The sequence below is a fragment of the Galleria mellonella genome, unplaced genomic scaffold (assembly GCF_026898425.1).
Source record: "Galleria mellonella isolate WM207_F2 unplaced genomic scaffold, CSIRO_AGI_GalMel_v1 utg35, whole genome shotgun sequence".
Classification (NCBI taxonomy): domain Eukaryota; kingdom Metazoa; phylum Arthropoda; class Insecta; order Lepidoptera; family Pyralidae; genus Galleria; species Galleria mellonella.
In genome coordinates, this window is record NW_026442082.1 from 4,307,315 (window position 1) to 4,327,597 (window position 20,283).

Genomic DNA, 20,283 nt, shown 5'->3' on the forward strand with positions numbered 1-20,283 from the left:
AATACTTCTTGCATTCGCCACGATGGGCTAACTGACCATGCTTTCATACACACCTATCATCCCTCACTGGTGCCCCGCCAGTGTATACCGATAGTGCAGGCGGGTTCACCATTTCATTACGAGTATCATCCATTAAAAAAAAGCGTGTCATATGCTTTATATACTTACCTTTTATACTGTAATAACTAATCTGTACCATATGTCATGTAAATAACCATAAATCTATGATATATATATTCTAGGATGGTTACTACTATAAGCCTTCTATCGTAGCAGGTTCTGTAAACATGCACTTCTTACTAATCTACGACAGTATATAATTAAGTCTACATAAAACCAATACTTGTAAATTTTTATTGTATTTCTGTTTTTTTTTTTTTTTCAATAAGTACATATTACAGAGAATTAACAATATTATATAAATTTATACAGTACAATAATGTTTTTTTTTCAAACTAACCTTTAAAAAATATGTGTAAACAGCGTGATTAATTTTTTTTTTCAATGGGTAAAAATGGTATAGTAACCCTGCCTGCGCTAACGGGATACGCTGGCGGAGCACCAGTGAAGGGTGATAGATGAGAATGAAAACAAGCCAGTTAGCTCATCATGATGAATTCATCTGGAATTAACCATGATAGTTTCCAGGGAGAACCGCGAGAAGGTAGACCTAGTTAGGTATATTACTAGCAATGCGATTCTCAGTCTCTATTACTAACAATCCCTTTCCCTCAGCGTGATTAAATTATAAACTGAAAAGAATTGTCTATTCTTGCTCTATCTAAGTAAACATTTTTAATCTATGGCGCGGCCATTTGTGGTAACGTCAAATTTTAAATTCGTAAACATTGAAACAAAAATTCGAACAATGTGCGACGTATTCCCCGAGTTCCAAACATGTTGTCTTATAATATCGTTGCGTCTCGGAATGCTATTTATTTCAGTGTTATGTATTGTAAGTTACTTAAATTTGTCATTCGTTTATAGATTAGGTAACTTCATCACGTTATTTTTCCCAATAGAATAGTAAATAGTATATATTTATATTTTTTACCAGAGGGACACTTTGTACAAAAATCGTTTGCTTGACACCTCTGTTCCATTTGTGTTTCAACCGTGAAACAGTTGTGTTTGCATGGCTGTGTTTCGGTTTGAAGGGTGGGACATGGCGTGAATTTACAGGATACAGAGAAATAACACCTGAGTCCTCAGGAATGGTAACGCATAGGAGGTATCATGAGCGAAACAGTGTACTCTGTTATGGCCATGGTACTGTTCATGCCTATAGGCGACAGTTACCACTTTTCATCAGGTGGGCCGTCAACTTGTTTACCATTCTAAATTGCATAAAAAAAATATTGACTACAAAAAATTATCAATTCATCAGCCGTTAACTGTCCGCTGCTGAACATAAGCCCCGCCCAAAAGGGGGGTTTGCCAGTAGTTGCCACGCTTGGCAGGCAGGTGCAGTTAGGTTTTGGTGATGATTTAAGGAGGTCGCTGCTGCCCATCCCTTTACCATAAGCTTCCTTAGTTGCCTCTTACGACACCCACGGGAAAAGATGGGGTGGCCTATTATATGCCAGGACCTGGACTGCTACGACAAACCATTGTTACAAAAGAGACAAAAAAATTACCAAAAGGTCCTTATTTATTTATTTTATACAAAAATACACAGCTCTTAAAAACACAACTTACATGCTAAGTCTCTTATGAATACAGCCAATAACGGATTTTATTTATACAAACAAAAATTATAATTCCAAAGCGAGGTAGGCAAGTTAGAGTGGGTGTATGCAAGTAATATAAGCACATGTATGAAAGAAAACATATATAATAATGAATGTCCATAAAGTCAGTTTCATTAATACATAAAATAATTAAAATCTATGTTGCTACAGTTCAGATATTGACAGCAATGATTAAGTACCAGAGGGAGACTTTGTACAAAAGTCGTTTGCTTGGGTACCTCTGTCGCATTCGTATTTCAACCGTAAAGTAGTTGTGTTTGCATGGATGTGTTTCAGTTTGAAGGGTGGGATATGGCGTAAATTTACAGGATACAGAGGAATAACACCTGAGTCCTCAATATATTGCTAGCAATGGAACTATTAGACCGCATTACTAACAATCCCTTCTCCCCACTTCTGTCTATACAGTTACAAACAAAACAAGAAGTAGCCAAATAGGTGCAATCATTCTGAATAGGAATATTTGGATAGCCGTGCGAAACCGGGGCGGAAAGTTAGTTAATAATAATGTAGTTCATTGCGCACATAACCATTCAGTTCAATGGTTATTTGCGCAATGAACTATAGAGAAAAGCATTTTGTAACGTAATAAAATTGATAAACGTTTCAATTTGCGTCGTGCTGATACATTTATTGTTGTTGGTTTGACGCCTTATTTACAATTTTATGCTGAACATAGTTTTACAAATGGACGTGTCGCATTCAATATGACGTGTATTATATACTTTTTTATTGTCAATGGATAATAATGTCATAGTAATCCCGCCTGCGTTGACGGTATACGCTGACGAGCCACCAGTGAAAGATGATAAGTGAGAATGAAAAGGCAGGTCAGTTAGACCATCGTGACGAATTCAACGATAAATTAGTCACGATGGTTTCCAGAAGGAACATGGGGAGGTCAACCTGACAGGTCAACCTATTCCGCATTACTAACTACCCCCCCCCCATCCTGTACTAATACACTTCATTAAATTGGCGGTGATATTTCGAAAAATGAATCTTTGTGTGTTAAAATAAATATGCATATCGATGCAACATTACCATATCAGCCGTTGGCTGCCCTCTGTTGAACATTAGTTGTCAACAGTAGTTGTCACTTGGCAGGCGGATTGGCAACCGCAGTTAATATTTGGTGATGTTTTAAAAGAGACTCTCGACCTATTAATTAAAATCACATAATTTACTGGGTACAGAGGAATAACACCTGAGTCCTCAGGAATGGCAACGCATGGGGGGTATCATGGGCGAAACAGTATACTCTGTTATGTCCATGGTACTGCTCATGTCTATAGGCGATGGTTACCACTTTCCATCAGGTGGACCGTCAGCATGTTTGCCATTCTAAGTTGTATAAATATATATATATATATATATATATATATATATATATATATATATATATATATATATATATAATCAATATACATCGCGTGTGGTCCCGGCATGGAATGGATTCTTCCTTTCCCGTAGTTGTCGTAAGAGGCGACTAAGGGAACTTAATAATTGAGGGAAGAACAGCAGCGTTTCTCTTAAAACGTCACTAAAGCCTAGCTGCGGTTGCCAACTCGCCTACCAAACATAGCAACTACTGGCAAAACACCCCACGCGATTTATTTCCAGGCCAATTAACAGCTGATATGATTTTTTTTATACCACTGAGGTGGCAAACAAGCATACGGCCCACCTGATAGTAAGTGGTTACCGTAGCCTATGAACACCTGCAATGCCAGAGGCATGATGATGAGCATTGATTACTACGTCAATGATAGATAAAGTTAAGTTTACTTAACAAGTAACTGTCCTTTAAGGTACTGACAAAAATCCAACTGGAAAATTCATCTCATAAATTTACTGAGAGTTTTACATCCACGTTTAAGGGTGGAGTGATAAAGTGCTTTCAAGGGCTAAGCCCTCTCGTTCACTTTACATCTAGATTAATTGCCGAAGTTGATTTTTGAATCGATAATGGCCGATGGCACGAACTAAATCTGGTAACGATCCTCATTCTAGATCAGTGTTTCCCAAAATTTTTTGTTCCCTTACCCCACTTGAACATATCTAAAATTTTTATACCCCATATATAATTTTTTCCGACAAAGTTTACTTGACGACTCTAATCGCCCAGTTGATATTTTGGTAACGTCCAACAAAATTATACCTAATAAATATTTACAGCATTTTTTTTTTATTTACTTTTTTGTTAAATTTGGCACAGATATCTACTCATAGCATTGCATTTAAATGGCTCGGAGCAAGAAGATTAAAATTGCTTCGAGTCCATTTTTATAATAGTTTATAATTGCCCCTCTTAACTATCAAATTACCCCCTGTGGGGCGTGGGCCTCACGTTGGGTAACACCGTTCTAAATGATGTACTAATTTTTATTTATTTATTTATTAAACTTTAATACACTTAGTGTAAATGGCGGACTTAACACTATATGGCGTTATCTACCAGTCGACCGTAGATAGAAATAACAGAAAATATAATTGACAACGTAACGAGAAAATAAGTACAAAAACAAAAACTATTAAATTGAAACAATAAATCTAAATAATATTTTTTTTATGCAACTTAGAATGGCAAACAAGCTGACGGCCCATCTGATGGAAAGTGGTAACCGTCGCTTATAGACATGAGCAGTACCATGCACATAACAGAGTATACTGTTTCGCCCATAACACCCTTCATGTGTTGCTATTCCTGAGGACTAAAGTGTTATGCTTCTGTACCCTGTAATTTCATTGTCATATCCCACCCTTCAAACCGAAACACAGCCATGCAAACATAACTGTTTAACAATATTTGTTAACCCACAGATGACTGGTGTAACGAGTCTTTGCGCCGTAGAACAAAATTTCAACGCCAGCTTCGATAACCTCAAGAATATTACTGATATCAAAAGTAAGATTTTTTTTATATCACAAAAGTGACAAGCATACAGCCCGTATGATGGTAAACGGTCACTGTAGCCTATGGACACTCATATGTTATATATTTACTTATTCCTAAGCAAAGCGGGGAAGGGAATCGTTAGTAATAGAGACTGCTAACCACATTGCTAGTAACTTATCTTTAAAAGAGATTTCTTCCAGTCTTCCGTCCATCAAGCATCAACATGATCAACCATAATCATGTTGATTTTAATTAATTAATATTCTAATTTTATTTATCCCAATTATTTATTTGTGGCCAGAGCAATTTACCTCTTCCATTCTTCTATATCCACAGTCGTATCCGCATTCACTCCTGTTCTGGCCATAACATCTTTCACATAGTCCATCCTTGTAGTTTTGGGTCTTACTCTACTCTTGTTACTATCCATACTAATGTTGTTACTATTTCCCAAATACTTTTCAGAACCTGAGGACGTGATATCTAGAATCAGTAACATAATATCGACGGGTATTACAACTGTGTCCTATCTATTTATGATCGGTGGTCTTGCTCTATTCTACGGCACTATATCGGTAAGTGGATTCTCATATTTAAAAATATATTATTATATTTTGTAGCTCCTGTAAATTTTAGATTGTGTTTCATAAGAAAAATCGACTTAAATCGTAATAAAACCACGGTGGTATTTTTATTTAAAAACTAAACTGCTGAACAGGTTTTGATAAAAATTCTAGAAACCAATCTGAATGTATATTTTTTCAGATAAGAAAAATATCCGAATTGATTTATAAATGACGGAATTATGAGACAATAAACGTAAAAAATTACCGTGTAAGTCCCGGCATAGAATAGACCACCCCTTCCTTTCCCGTAGGTGTCGTAAAAGGCGACTAAGTGAGGACGAGGGATGGGCAGAGTCCCTCTTAAAACATCTCCAAAGCTTAGCTGCGGTTGCTAATCCGCTTGCTAAGTGTGGCAATTATTATTAAGATATCTCAAGGAGGAAGCTTATGTTCAGCAGTGGACAGTTAAAGGCTGATATGGTGATGACGATGAGACATGAAAAATACAACTAATTTGAGTACCTCTTTTTTTTAAGTCGAGTGAAAATTTTCAATGTCTCTTTATTAATAAGGGTATATTATTCCTCCATTTGTGTACTGTAAATTTTTCTATTAAGCGTTACAGCGTTAAACATCTTTACAAAGTAACAGCCAACAATATGGGTATATAAGTATATACAGATTAAATTAGGTTATGAATTTTGAATGGCTTCCAAAAGAGAAATCTTAATTCGAAATTTTTTTGTTCAATTTTATCTTAACATTTTTGATATGATAGTGCTCAGGACTTTATATTCACACGAATTCACAATTTGAGTAATTCAAGTTTTTGAAAAGCTGTTGCATATAGCTAAGTTTCTTACGCGATCTTCTTAGTTGAAATTGCATTTCGAATTAGCGGTACAAATATAAAAGAAATTACTATTAAAAATTCTTAATTTAAATTTATTCAAATAATTAACGAAAATATACGAGAAGTAGCCGTAAATAATTTTAAAGTCAATTTAAAACGTTGGCTCCAGGAAAATTATTTTATTCGATAAAAGAATTTGTATCAAAGAGATTTTGACATTTTAATTATTCAAATAAATTAATTTCGTATATAAATAAATTTAAAAAATTTGACATTCTATTTACTATTTATTTATTTATTGTAATTAGAATTAATATTGTTACCGTGAGGTCTGAAATTATCTAAAATGTATTCACGGAAATACATTGTGCATGTTATTAAAAAAATGTGGTTAAATATGTGATACTATGACACTAATTAAGATCTGTTTCAACCATATTTATGCAAATTAATTATTATTATATAATTTGTTTCATGAAAAATCCCCCGACTTCAATTCTTAGAGTAGCAAAATCATTTATTTAAAAATAATAAAATTCAAAAACTAAAGAATTGAACCGATTTTGAATCGATAAAATTTCTAGAGGACAAATTAAAAAGTATATTATTTCAGATAAAATAAGAATTCTATGTGAAAAATTAAAAAGTATATTATATACTTTTTAATTTTTTCCCCTCAAAGAGAGTTGACGTCAAACAGGCGGGCGGTCGTAAAGCTAGAAGCCAAATCTTTTTGTAATATGGATATAAAAAATTTTATGCACGAAAAATTATTAATTCACTCTTACGCCACGTGCCCTTTTCTATCTGTTCTCCTTTAACCAAAGGTTATCTGTAAGAGATTGCCCTAGCAATAAGGTCGCCTTTTGTACCTTTATGTGTATATTTCAATCTGTATTTATGTTACTGTATTTCACTTGTCATTGTATATTTTTATTTATGGTGCAATAAAGAGTTAAATAAATAAATAAAACGTATTACGCCGACCCCAAATAATAATTGGGATGAGGATAGGAAGGTGATGATAAAATATAATAAGAATTTCTCAAATCGGTTTACAAATAGACAAGTTTTGAGATGACAAACATTAAAAAATATAACCGAATTGAGATCCACTTTTGTCGAAGTCGGTTGTAAACTGCTTGGTTTCTTTCTCTCAATAATTCTTTTTTTTTTACAACACAGGTGGCAAACGAGCATGCGGCTCACCTGATGGTAAGTGACTACCGCCGCCCATGATCACCCACAACACCAGCGGCATTGCAGGTGTGCTGCCGGCCTTTTAAAAAGGAATATACTCTTTTCTTGAAGGTTATGTTGTCGTATCGGTTCGGAAATACTGCTGCTGGAAGTTGATTCCAAAGAGTGGTGGAATACCGCCACTCAATATTTCAATAGTTTCAATAATTCTTCAGCTGTTCTTCGTATTTCACAGGGCGACGAAGGTGTAGTTCAGATCTTTGTTTGGCTGACGTTCCTGGGTGTGGTCATCGCGTATCTTTTGATTACTATGATCGCTGTCGAGTGTGTCACGCAGTCCAAATGCTTGCTCAGCGATATGGACTGGCTGTCAGGATCTGCGACACTGGTATTTGCTGCGTCATACCTTTGCGGTAAGCCCTTTACATCAATCAATTAATACATGTAATAAAATCGTAACTGGTTGCTGTCCGTACATTATCGATATATAAGAAAAACTATTATAGGGGCGTTTAATGAACGAAATATAACCCAAAACAATGATTTTTAGAATTTTTGTCTGTTTGTCTGTACGTTTGTGCACGCTAATCTCAGAAATGGCTTGACAGATTTGAATGCGTTTTTCGCTAATACGTTGCCATTTGCTCCACTTAACATTTAGTGTTTGTTTTATTTTAATCGGTTCATAAATAAAAAAGATATTACAATTTAAAGAATCACATATAAAATACTATAAAATAACCGATCAGTTGAATTGGCTGAAACTTTATAAAAGTATTAGGTACGTGATTATTATTTAAGTATATAATACAATATAAAACCCGATTCATGAAAAGTTCCAATGGGAATGATATACGAGAACTACATAGTTAGAAGCGGACAACGCCGCGAAAAACAGCTAGTACAATAATATATAAATAAAACAGCCAGTAAAACCAAGATGCTCGTTATTAGAATTAAATGGCAATTTTTTTTTTATACAACTTAGAATGGCAAACAAGCTGACGACCCATCTGATGGAAAGTGGTAACCGTCACTCATAGACATGAGCAGTACCATGGATAGAACAGAGTATACTGTTTTGGCCATGATACTTCCCATGCGTTGCCACTCCTGAGGACTCAGGTGTTATTCCTCTGTACCCTGTAAATTCACGCCATATCCCACCCTTCAAACCGAAACACAGCCATGCAAACACAACTGCTTCACGGCAGAAACACGAATGGGACAGAGGTACCCAAGCAATCGACTTTTGTACAAAGTCTCCCTCTGGTATTTTTTTTTAATTCCTTCCACACACCATCAAAATTATCTCCTGAAATATCGAAAAGAGATATAACATTGTCGTATTTAATATTTCATAAAACAGACAACTTCATTAAAAAAAATCTTACCTTATTTTTTATATTACGTCAAATTTTTCGAACAATCCATAACAATATTAATTCACTCAAAATTATTAATTATTCCTTACAATTATAATTTACTCCGTTTGATCTCTGTGTGGGTTCAAAACTCGTCATAAAGCATTAACCTTATCTAAAACTCGGACAAATTTAATTGTTAATTACATTACGTCAAGTCGGTAATCCATGTGGGGAATGGAGTAAGAATTAAGGTACCTCTGTCCCATTCGTGTTTCAACCGTGAGGCAGTTGTGTTTGCATGGCTGTGTTTCGGTTTGAAGGGTGGGATATGGCGTGAATTTACTGGGTACAGAGGGATAACACCTGAGTCCTCAGGAATGGCAACGCATGGAGGGTATCATGGGCGAAACAGTATACTCTGTTATGTCCATGGTACTGCTCATGTCTATAGGCGACGGTTACCACTTTCCATCAGGTGGGCCGTCAGCTTGTTTGCCATTCTAAGTTGTATAAAAAAAAATCCGAATGTCACAGTACACTTTCATCCTCAGAATATCGTAATACGAAACTACGAAAACAAAACAAAATAAACTAGTATAATAAGAGAAAAACTAATAATAGAATACGTACATAAATCAGTAACTTTAATAACAAAACAAAATATGTAGGGAGTAGAGGCCTTTTGCATTCTTTTCTCTCTCTCAACCCCACTTGAAAGGGGGAAAAGGATTGTTAGTAATGCAAACTACTAGTCCCTTTGCTAGCTATATATATATCCTGGCATGTCGACCTCCATGTAGTCCTAAATGGAAACCATCGTGCTGAAATATAAGTGTATTCATCACGATCGGTTAATTGACTTGCCTTATCATTCTCACTGTAACAAGTGTTGGAATTGTATGGATTGGTGTGGCAACACTGGACTTATAGATTATTGAAAATGGCTTCCTTGTACCACGTCTTGTATTCTGCTACAATAAAAGTATTAATAAAATAACACTATCTATCATTATAACATGGCGCAGTCGATGACTTAAACTGAAAAAAGCGATAGAAAGTGATAATAAATAAGTGATATTGAGTAAATAAATAAAAAAATATGGATTTGTTAAAGCCGCCGCCATCATTGTCGTTTACCGGCGACATTGCAGAAAATTATAAACGATTTAAGCAAAGATATCAGTTATATGTGAAAGCGTCAGGAGCTGATGTAAAATTAAATGATGAAGGACAAATAGCATTATTTCTTCACACAATAGGTGACGAGGTAATACAAATATATAATACTTTTGATTTAACCTCTTCTACAAAGTTCGATGACCTCATAAAGAAATTTGATAATTATTTCATACCCCAGAAAAATGAGTCGATGAATAAACATATTTTCTTTAGTAGAGTAATGAAGGAAGACGAATGCATCGACGATTACGTAACAGAATTACGTATATTGAGCAACGATTGTAATTTCGAGTCACTGCGAGACAGTTTAATTAGAGACCAGATTATTCGAGGAATAAGAGAGAAGAGCCTACGTGAAAGATTATTAAAAGAGCATGGTCTTGATCTAAATAAATGTATACAAATATGTAAAACGTTCGAAATAACTTGTATACAGATGCAGAAATTTGAAAAAGAGAATAAAATAGAGGTAGCAGAAGTAAAGAGAAACAGTAAGTATGAGTACAACAAGAACCAGTCAAAGGGAAAAAGTCAAACAGCACAAGGTAGACAATCTGAGGTATCAATACATAATGCAAGTAAGAAAAATAGTTCGTGTTATAAGTGTGGTTATAGTCATGGGTATAAATGTCCAGCATACAATGTACAATGTAGAAAGTGTGGACGCCGTGGTCATTTCGCGCGAGTGTGTAAAAATAAAAATAAAGTGCAAGTGATAAATGAATCCCTATCATCAGACATTGTGATTAGTTCTGTAGAGGTTGGAACAATAAATAAAAATGATTTATATGAGTCTCTTCAAGTAGGAAGCAAAATTATAGACTTTAAGTTAGATACAGGATCAGATTATAATGTGTTACCGTTGAAAATTATTAAGCAGTTAGGTTGTAATACAATGATTAAAAATAGTAATATTAAGTTACATAATTATGACGGGTCACAAATTAATAGTTTAGGTTTTATAGACTTGAGATGTAAACTGATCAATAATAGGCAAGTTAATTTGAGATTTCAAGTAGTAAAAGCAAATTGTACACCAATATTAGGTTGGAATACTATGAAACATTTAAAACTGTTTGAACGTAAATATCTGAGACAAATAAAATGTAATAAAAATATGCAGTGTCATGACATAATAAATAAGTATATAAAGATATTTGATACAAATAAAATAGGATGTATTAAAGGAATAGAATATGATATCAAGCTAAAAGAAGGTGCTCAGGGTAAAGTTGAACCCTGTAGAGGGGTACCAATTGCATTACATAAGCCATTAAAGATTGAATTAGATAGAATGGTACAGATGGGTATCATAGATAAAGTCACAGAACCCACAGATTATGTCAGTAATGTAGTTATTGTTAAAAAGCCAGATGGTAAATTAAGAATATGTATAAACCCAGGTAATTTAAATAATTGTATAAAAAGGGAACATTTTAAGTTACCCACGTTTGAAGAGGTGTCCTCTAAAATGACTGGAGCATCTATATTCAGCAAAATAGATGCAACAGCAGCATTTTTTCAGATTAAACTATCAGAAGCTAGTTCTAAGTTGTGTGTATTTAATACTCCTTTTGGAAGATATTATTTTAAAAGACTTCCATATGGCATAAGTTCTGCCCCAGAAATTTTTCATAGGCACTTCAAAGAATTGTTTGAAAATATTCAAGGTTGTGAAGTATTTATAGATGATATAGTTATATATGCTAAAAATAAAGAGGAACATGATTTTATTTTAAATAAGGTACTGTATACTGCGAAAGAAAATGGTGTAATATTAAATTTAAATAAATGTCAATTTGGAGTAAAAGAAATAAATTATCTTGGTCATATATTGTCAAAGGATGGGATTAAACCCGATCCTCAGAAAATTAATGCTATAATCTGTTTAGATAAACCTAAAAATGTAAAAGAGGTACAAACTGTATTAGGAATGATAACATATGTAGCAAAGTTTATACCTAACTTGTCACAAACATGTGAACCTTTAAGAAAACTCATTAAAAAAGATTCTGAATGGGTATGGGGTAAGGAACAGGAATTAGCATTTAAAACTTTAAAGGAAATATTAATATCAGCACCAGTTTTACAATATTTTGATCCGGAGAAGTCCTGTAAGTTATCAGTTGATGCGTCTAAAGATGCATTAGGTGCAGTATTGTTGCAAAATAATCTTCCTGTTGCTTATGCTTCAAAGGCAATGACTGAGACACAAAAAGTTTATGCACAAATAGAAAAAGAAATGTTAGCAATTGTCTTTGGATGCACACGTTTCCACCAGTATATCTATGGGAAAAGAGTGCAAGTAGAGAGTGATCATAGACCCCTAGAGACTATTTTTAAAAAATCTTTATGTGATGTCCCACTTAGGTTACAGAGAATGAGATTACATTTACAAAAGTATGATATAGATGTTAAGTATAGGCCTGGAAAAGAGTTATTAATTGCAGATGCATTATCTAGGAATTATATTAAAAGTAATGATGATATTAAGGAAAAAGAAATAGAGGCACAGGTAGGTATGATTATAGAAAGTATTCCAGTTAAATCTTGTAGATTAGAAGAAATTAAGAAAGAAACAGAAAATGATAGAGAATTTCATTTATTAAAAAAATATATTATAGATGGATGGCCAGATAATATAGAGAAGGTACCAGACAGTTTAAGAGATTATTGTACATTCAAAGAAGAACTTTTTGTATAAGATGATTTAATTTTTAAAAATAACTGTGTAGTAATACCAATACCAATGTCAATGAGACAAAATATGCTTGAACAGTTACACTACAATCATTTAGGTGTTGAAAAATGCAAGGCTAGAGCTAGATCATGTATATTTTGGCCTCATATGAATAAAGAGATAGAAAATAAGGTACAGAATTGTAATACATGTTGTAGATTTAAAAAACGTAATAGTAAAGAACCTATGACCATAAGAGAAATGCCTCATAAGCCGTGGTCAGTTTTAGGAAGTGATGTTTTTTATTATAAGGAAAAGCCATTTCTAATTATTGTAGATCATTACAGTAAATATTTTGAAATTATAAGTTTAAATAATTTATCTGCAGAAGTAACAATTGCTGCATTTAAATCAGTATTTGCTAGATTTGGTATTCCTGATATTTTATATTCAGATAATGGTACAAATTTTTGTAATCAAAAGTTTAGAGAATTTACTAAAAATTGGAATTTTACTCATAGAACTAGTAGTCCTACATTTCCTCAGTCAAATGGTCTTGCTGAGAGATATGTGCAAACGGTTAAAAATTTGTTTAAAAAAGCTGATTATGAAAAGAAAGACAAGTATTTAGCATTATTAGAGTACAGAAACACTCCTAATGTAGATATGGAGAATAAAACTCCTTCTGAATTGTTAATGAATAGAAATGTTCAAGGTTTGTTACCACAAAATTCATGTCCAAGTAATGATAATATAAAAATACAGACAAAATTGTATAAAAACAGTTTTAGACAGAAAAAATATTTTGATAAAAACACTAAAAAGTTACCAGAATTGAACATTGGGCAAAAAGTTATATTAGAATGTGATAAAAAACCTTTTACATATGCTGAAATAATTAAAAAAGATCATAGACCTAATTCATATAAAGTAATGTGTGAAAATGGACAAATGCTAGATAGAAATAGAAAGTATTTGCATAATTGTAAAGATCAGTCTAAGCTTATTATTAAAAAAGAAAGGAAAATAGATGTAGATTGTGATAGTGGTCAAAGTAAAGATTGTGATGATAAAGAGCAAACTGTAATTAAAGATAATAATATTGAGTTACAAGTACAAACTGAAAGTGACAACAATTAAAGTCATTACTTTACCACTAGGTCAGGTAGAATAGTAAAACCTCCAAGTTATTTAAACGATCATGTTTATTAAGTTCATTTATAGTTAAAGAAGGGGGATGTAACAAGTGTTGGAATTGTATGGATTGGTGTGGCAACACTGGACTTATAGATTATTGAAAATGGCTTCCTTGTACCACGTCTTGTATTCTGCTACAATAAAAGTATTAATAAAATAACACTATCTATCATTATAACACTCACCTATTGTCCCGCCAGTGTATACCGTTAGCGCAGGCAGGGCTACCATTCCATTATTCACCCTTTAGAAAAAAAACCACTTGAGACATAGCGTAAATATAGATAGATATAATAATAATAATAATAAAATCAGTGTAGGATAGGATATGGATAATTATTTATTTATTTATAAAAGTCACACCAACAATATGCTCACAACAATTAAGCATACAATGTGCAATGTTATAAGTAAGTAAAAGTGAAAAACTAATATTAAGAAATGCTTAAATCTAAGTTTACCTGAACAAAAATATCTCACTCCTCACTACCAAGCTTAAGGCCATATGAACACATCAATTAAAGGTGTATACAGCTCTCACAGATAAGCGTCAATGTACACTAACTAACAATTATACAATTAGAGAAGACCTAATTACCAATCCATATTATTAATAAGCCTAGTAAACTGCACTAAAGAATTACCAAAGGTGTCGATATCATGGTCAACGTTTACAGCTTTATTATACATTCTGTTGAGGGGAGAATTGGATCCTAAGTTAGTACGACAAGCGTATGTTGAAAATGTGTTAACTATTTTAGCAGTTCTAATATTGAAATTACGTGGTACTATAAAGCGTATATGATTTGATACCAGGCTTTACTTGTTTCTTATATCATAAGTACTGACTGGCCATTGCTGTCACTAAGCTGGTAAGGATAATAAAACGAATACTAAACTCAATACTGGATTGATATATAGATACTGGACTAGTGACTAGACTAGATATAAGACTGATTACTGGTTTGGATACTGGGCCAGTTACTGGACTGGACTATATATTAGACTACATACTGGACTAGATACTAGAAATCTACTGGTCTCTCCTTATAAGAAAACAATAATAATTTGGCTGGCAGCTTCGTGATTTATTAATTTTTTATTTACCAATTGGAATATTGCTAATGATTTTACCAAGTATAATTAAAAAATATTCTTTAGTGAAGGTGTTTTGTCACCATGCATGATCACCAATATCAGTCCAATATTTTCTAATTTGTATTATAGCATATTGTTAATCTAATACGTATGTTAGTTATTTCCATCTTCACCGTGTGCCATTAATTCCCTAAATTATTTTTCTTATTCCTTTACGTCTCAATTCGTGTGTTATCTTTAAATAACTCCAAAAAAAATATCCTTAATTCAATTATTTTTTTATACGTATGTTATATGATATCTATTCAAATTCTGGAGCAACTTTGATAAATTCTATTGTAACCGATAGGGTTTACTCCCATGTCGATCTCATTATAATTTTGTTACTAAAAAATCCTGCTTTTAAATACAGGATGTAATCGAAATTATTAGCATCATTTTAAGAGAGTGTTCTACCACCAGAGGGAGACTTTGTACAAAAGTCGTTTGCTTGGGCGCCTTTGTCCCATTCGTGTTTCTACTGTAAATCAGTTGTGTTTGCATGACTGTGTTTGAAGGCAGATTTGTACAACTCATCAGGTGGGCCATCAGCTTGTTTGCCATTCCAAGTTGCGGGATTTTTTTTTCCAAAAATATACGAGTCGAATATGAAACAAAAGTGGTAACCGTCTCCTATAGACATGGGCATAACAATGTATACTGTTTCGCCCATAATACCTCCCATGCGTTGCCATTCCTGAGGACTCAGGTGTTATATGCCTCTGTACCCTGTGATATTTTAGGAGGGGCACTACTGCCCACCCCTCGACTTTTATGTTCCCTTCGTCCCTTTTTACCATGCTTACGAGAAACGAAAGGGTAGCACATTCTATATTGGAACTACACGACTTTGTAACAATTAATACATATAAAATACATTCTAACACATTATTATGATAATAATAAAGTAATACTCTAAAGAGCTTATCAACATTCGTCCCTTTTATTTGTTCAATACGTTTCCAGTCGTAACACAAACAACACTTTTTGTAACCAAACTTTGTAAGTTATGCTCCAACTTCGACAGGCGTGCAGCTGCATTTCATTGCAAGTTCTCCCGCAATGATCTCGAGTTTATATATCTAATGTCTAATACTTGATCGCATATTGAACACTCGTATTTACCGCGATCGAAAAAAGAGATAATCAAATTCTCTCAATATACAGAACTCGGTATTCGTAAACGAGTTTTGAGTGCTTACAAAACTCGAATACTTTTCGAGTTTTTATCATACTATTAATTGTTTATGTTTACTTTACTTAGTTTTGAATTCGGGGATACCTGACTAATTTTGAACAGCACTGCGCGACCAGCGTGCTGTTTGTCACTGTACGCGTGCTATTTTAGCTAACTAACATAGTTTCGGTTGGGGCAATTTTACAGGACTATATAGTTGTAAGTAAAGCTGACATAAACTCATTCACTCATGGTAGTTATTAATCAATAATGTAAATGTAAATTGAATTCTCTTTTCTGCGCTAAGCCTTTCATTTGGGCCATTGGGTGTATCAGTCGAGGCTAGTAAAGCCAGCCCAGCTCCAGAACCAGTCTCCGTAAGGCCGAATACTCTTTAGGCCTTACGGAGCGACCACACTGTTCCGAGGATTTTTAAATATTGAGAGGCCACAGCTACACATTCCGGGTTTATGTGAACAGCAATTTTTTAGGCGATTATTCATCAATAAGCTTTATTATTTATGTTTTAGAATTTATTAATAATTTCCTCAATTAGCAAAAGAAAAATTCATAGATTTTTGAACATCTATATTACTATCATAAAAGCAAACTTGAAAGTCAATTGAAAGAGTACTCAAGTACCTATAATAAAATACTCGAATATCCGTACAAGTACTCGAGAACTTACTCAAGCCCCAAAACTCGAATCAAGATTCGATTTTTTCTCTAATAAAAAATACTTCATTACAAAAAAAGCTGTGTAGGCACATTACTGTTAGGCGACATCATACCATCATATTAGCCATCTAATGTCCACTGTTAAACATATGTAAGTCTCCCCCAAAAGGGAAGTTTTGCCAGTTGTTGCCACGCTTGACTAGCGGATTGGCAACTGCAGCTAGTTTTTGGTAATGTTCTAGGAGGAACGCTACTGCCCAACTCTCGACCATTATTATATTATATTACCAGAGGGAGACTTTGTACAAAAGTCGATTGCTTGGGTACCTCTGTCCCATTCGTGTTTCAACCGTGAAGCAGTTGTGTTTGCATGGCTGTGTTTCGGTTTGAAGGGTGGGATATGGCGTGAATTTACTGGGTACAGAGGAATAACACCTGAGTCCTCAGGAATGGCAACGCATGGGGGTATCATGGGCGAAACAGTATACTCTGTTATGTCCATGGTACTGCTCATGTCTATAGGCGACGGTTACCACTTTCCATCAGGTGGGCCGTCAGCTTGTTTGCCATTCTAAGTTCTATAAAAAAAAAAAAAAAAAATTATTTTCCTAATTCCTAAGTTTCCTTATTCACCTCTTACGACACCCACAGGATGAATAGGATTAGCCTATTCTATGCCAGGACTACACGACAATACTATTAGATGTATGATAACGTAATTACTTAAAATAACATATTCATATCCATTTAACATCGTGTGTACTCAACTTGAAATATCTGTTTTTATTAAAAGCCAGCTACCACATTCTAACTTATCACTATAAATGTTGATTCAGGCCCGAATTCAGAGGCATTCGTCTGTGAAATCTGTTTGGAAATCGAGACCCAATGGGTACAGAGTAATAACTTAACGAGACGCATCACTGGATAAATCTAATTTTCTTAATGCAGTCTGCAAGCTGTCTGGTGAAATCTAGAATATTGCAGGCGTAGTCGCGGTGGATTATAAGCATATATATATATATATATATATATATATATATATATATATATATATATATATATATATATATATATATATATATATATATATATATATATATATATATATGTAGACAAACTGTCATTCATACATATGTATATTCTAGCAGACTAGCGCCCCAACTTCGTACAGATAGACAGATAGTAAATATCTATTTTATAAAACTAATAGTATAGCTTTCTATAGGTGAAAGATTTATTAGAATCGGCTAAGTACTTTTTTTTATTTATCTCTTACAAATAATACAATAAAAAAAGCAAAATGGCGGGTCACCTTATATGACATAATGATATTTTAAATAGTAGAAGGAAAAATAGAGGCCAAAAGAGGAAGGGGAAGACCGAGGAATAACTAAATGGGACAGATAAAGGAAACACTAGCTGTCATGTCGTATAGAGAGGTCAAATATATGGCTTGGAATAAAGCTGGCTGGAAGAAAAAGGCATAAATTTGTTGTACTAACAAGAGAAATCTCTTAAATGAAAAGAAGAGTCTACTACAAGCAGAAATTCAAATCTTTTCTCTTTATAATAGTACCCCAAACTAAAACGCTCTATAAACCTATTTTAAGTATTAAAGTATTTTCTCACTGTCTTCCAAATATAAAATCTAGCGTAAAAGAGAAGGACAAAATACTTTAATAGCTAAAATAGGTTAATGAGAGTTTTGACGTTTATATGCAATATATGTGTTTTTAAATAAGATTATATTAATCAGAGAGAAATTTTGTACAAAAGTCATTTGCTTTGGGTACCTCTGTCCTATTCGTGTTTCTACCGTGAAACAGTTGTGTTTGCATGGCTATGTTTCGGTTTGAAGGGTGGCATATGGCAGTGAATTTACAGGTTACAGAGGAATAACACCTGAGTCCTCAGAAATGGCAACGCTAACAGTATACTCTGTTATGTCCACGGTACCGCTCATGTCTATAGGCGACGGTTACCACTTTCCATCAGGTGAGCCGTCAGCTTGTTTGCCATTCTAAGTTGCATAAAAAAAAGGGAAATCAAATTGTTAATTTAGAAGTAGAAAATAAATAGAAGAAGGAAATAAAAATAACTTGTTTATTGACCTTTCTTGTTTCAGTGTGGGTATATTTTATCAGTGTGGCCAACAGTTACGTAGTGCTTGGTGCTTAAGTACAAGACCTAGATCATCAGACAAAATAAATATTCACGAAATAAAATGAGATGAAATCATGTGTTTTGCAATTTATAACTTTTTAAAAGTGTATTTTTTATATTTTTTTTTTATTTATTTGTATTATACGTGCATATACACTGTTCATAATTATTTACAAGTAAATTTTTTTATATTTGCTATATACTATAGTAGTTTGCGGTACCAAGGGGGTAACAAATGAACAAAATCACTTTCATATTTATATTATTAGTAAGAATTCAAATAATAAATTCTGGAGTTCTCAGAAATGGTAAAGCATGGGATGGTATCATGGGCGAGACAGTATTCTCTGTTATGTCCATAGTACTGCTCATGTCTATAGGCGACGGTTACAACTTTCTATCAGGTGGGACGTCTGCTTGTTTGCCGTTGTAAATTACATAAAAAAACTATTAAGGATATATTTATATGTATATAATTATGTTTAGATATATCAGAGGTATCTCCATATTTAATATACCGACATTCGAAAAAGTAAAAACTTTTATAACTCGATTTTAAATAAGGAGAAATGTCTCAATTTGGTCGCATATTTTTATATTTGTTATCTCAGAACTCGATAGACCGATTTGGAAAATGATTGTTCACCTAACAGGACATACTTTTAAATTAACTCCCATAATAATTGTATCAAATTTGATTTTTAAATCAAAATTACAGGTTTACCATGCTTGAAATCGGTGTCTTTTTTTTTATTGTGTTACAAAACCTACTTGTCCTTAAATTATTTTCCTTCAAGTAAGAAATTATTTGATATTAATATATATGTAAATTAGACCGGTTTTATCATGGTTCATGGTGAAGCCGTACAAATACCGGTATAATGATAAATTTTATTTGCCATCTGACATTTCTTTTTACCCCTCACATAGAAACTTAGTCACCATGCAATTTTAATAATGTCAAAAATTCCCAAATACTGCCCGAAGGACCAATACTGCGGGACGTTTACAAAATATGTATGTACCTCAGTTTCGTAAAGTGATATAATATTTACCTAAGGCGAAGATAATAAATGTCAGAGAGGCCTAAGGATACGAGTATTTCCGCTTTTACGATCGACTTGTCACCTTTGAATAGACGATACAATAAAACTATTCGACCAATAAAACATTCTTTTGTTTTCGATTTCTAAATTCAAAAAATGAAAATAGCATATTTTTTTTTAATAATTGCGGGATGTTGGCAAACGACACGACTTCAAAGACAGCCTTACGTACTTTGCATAATAACTATTTGTGGAGTTATCCAAGCGTTACAACTGGAAGAGATTAAGGATAGATATCTAAATTTATATACATATCAATAGATAGATAAACTCTCTATTAGCATTAGCAAATACAAACAGAGAGACTTTGTACGAAAGTCGTTTGCT

The 20,283-nt window shown here is 33.5% G+C and overlaps 1 protein-coding gene across 1 annotated transcript; it reads left to right on the forward strand.

Annotated features, from left to right (window-relative positions):
- The first annotated feature begins 868 nt into the window (after positions 1-868).
- LOC116413465 (uncharacterized) lies at positions 869-18,944 on the forward strand. Its single transcript, XM_052896860.1, has 5 exons — positions 869-955; positions 4,575-4,659; positions 5,116-5,225; positions 7,505-7,682; positions 18,813-18,944. Exons 1-5 carry the CDS (start codon positions 869-871, stop codon positions 18,863-18,865), a joined length of 513 nt encoding a protein of 170 aa, XP_052752820.1. The 3' UTR covers positions 18,866-18,944.
- The last annotated feature ends 1,339 nt before the right edge of the window (positions 18,945-20,283 follow it).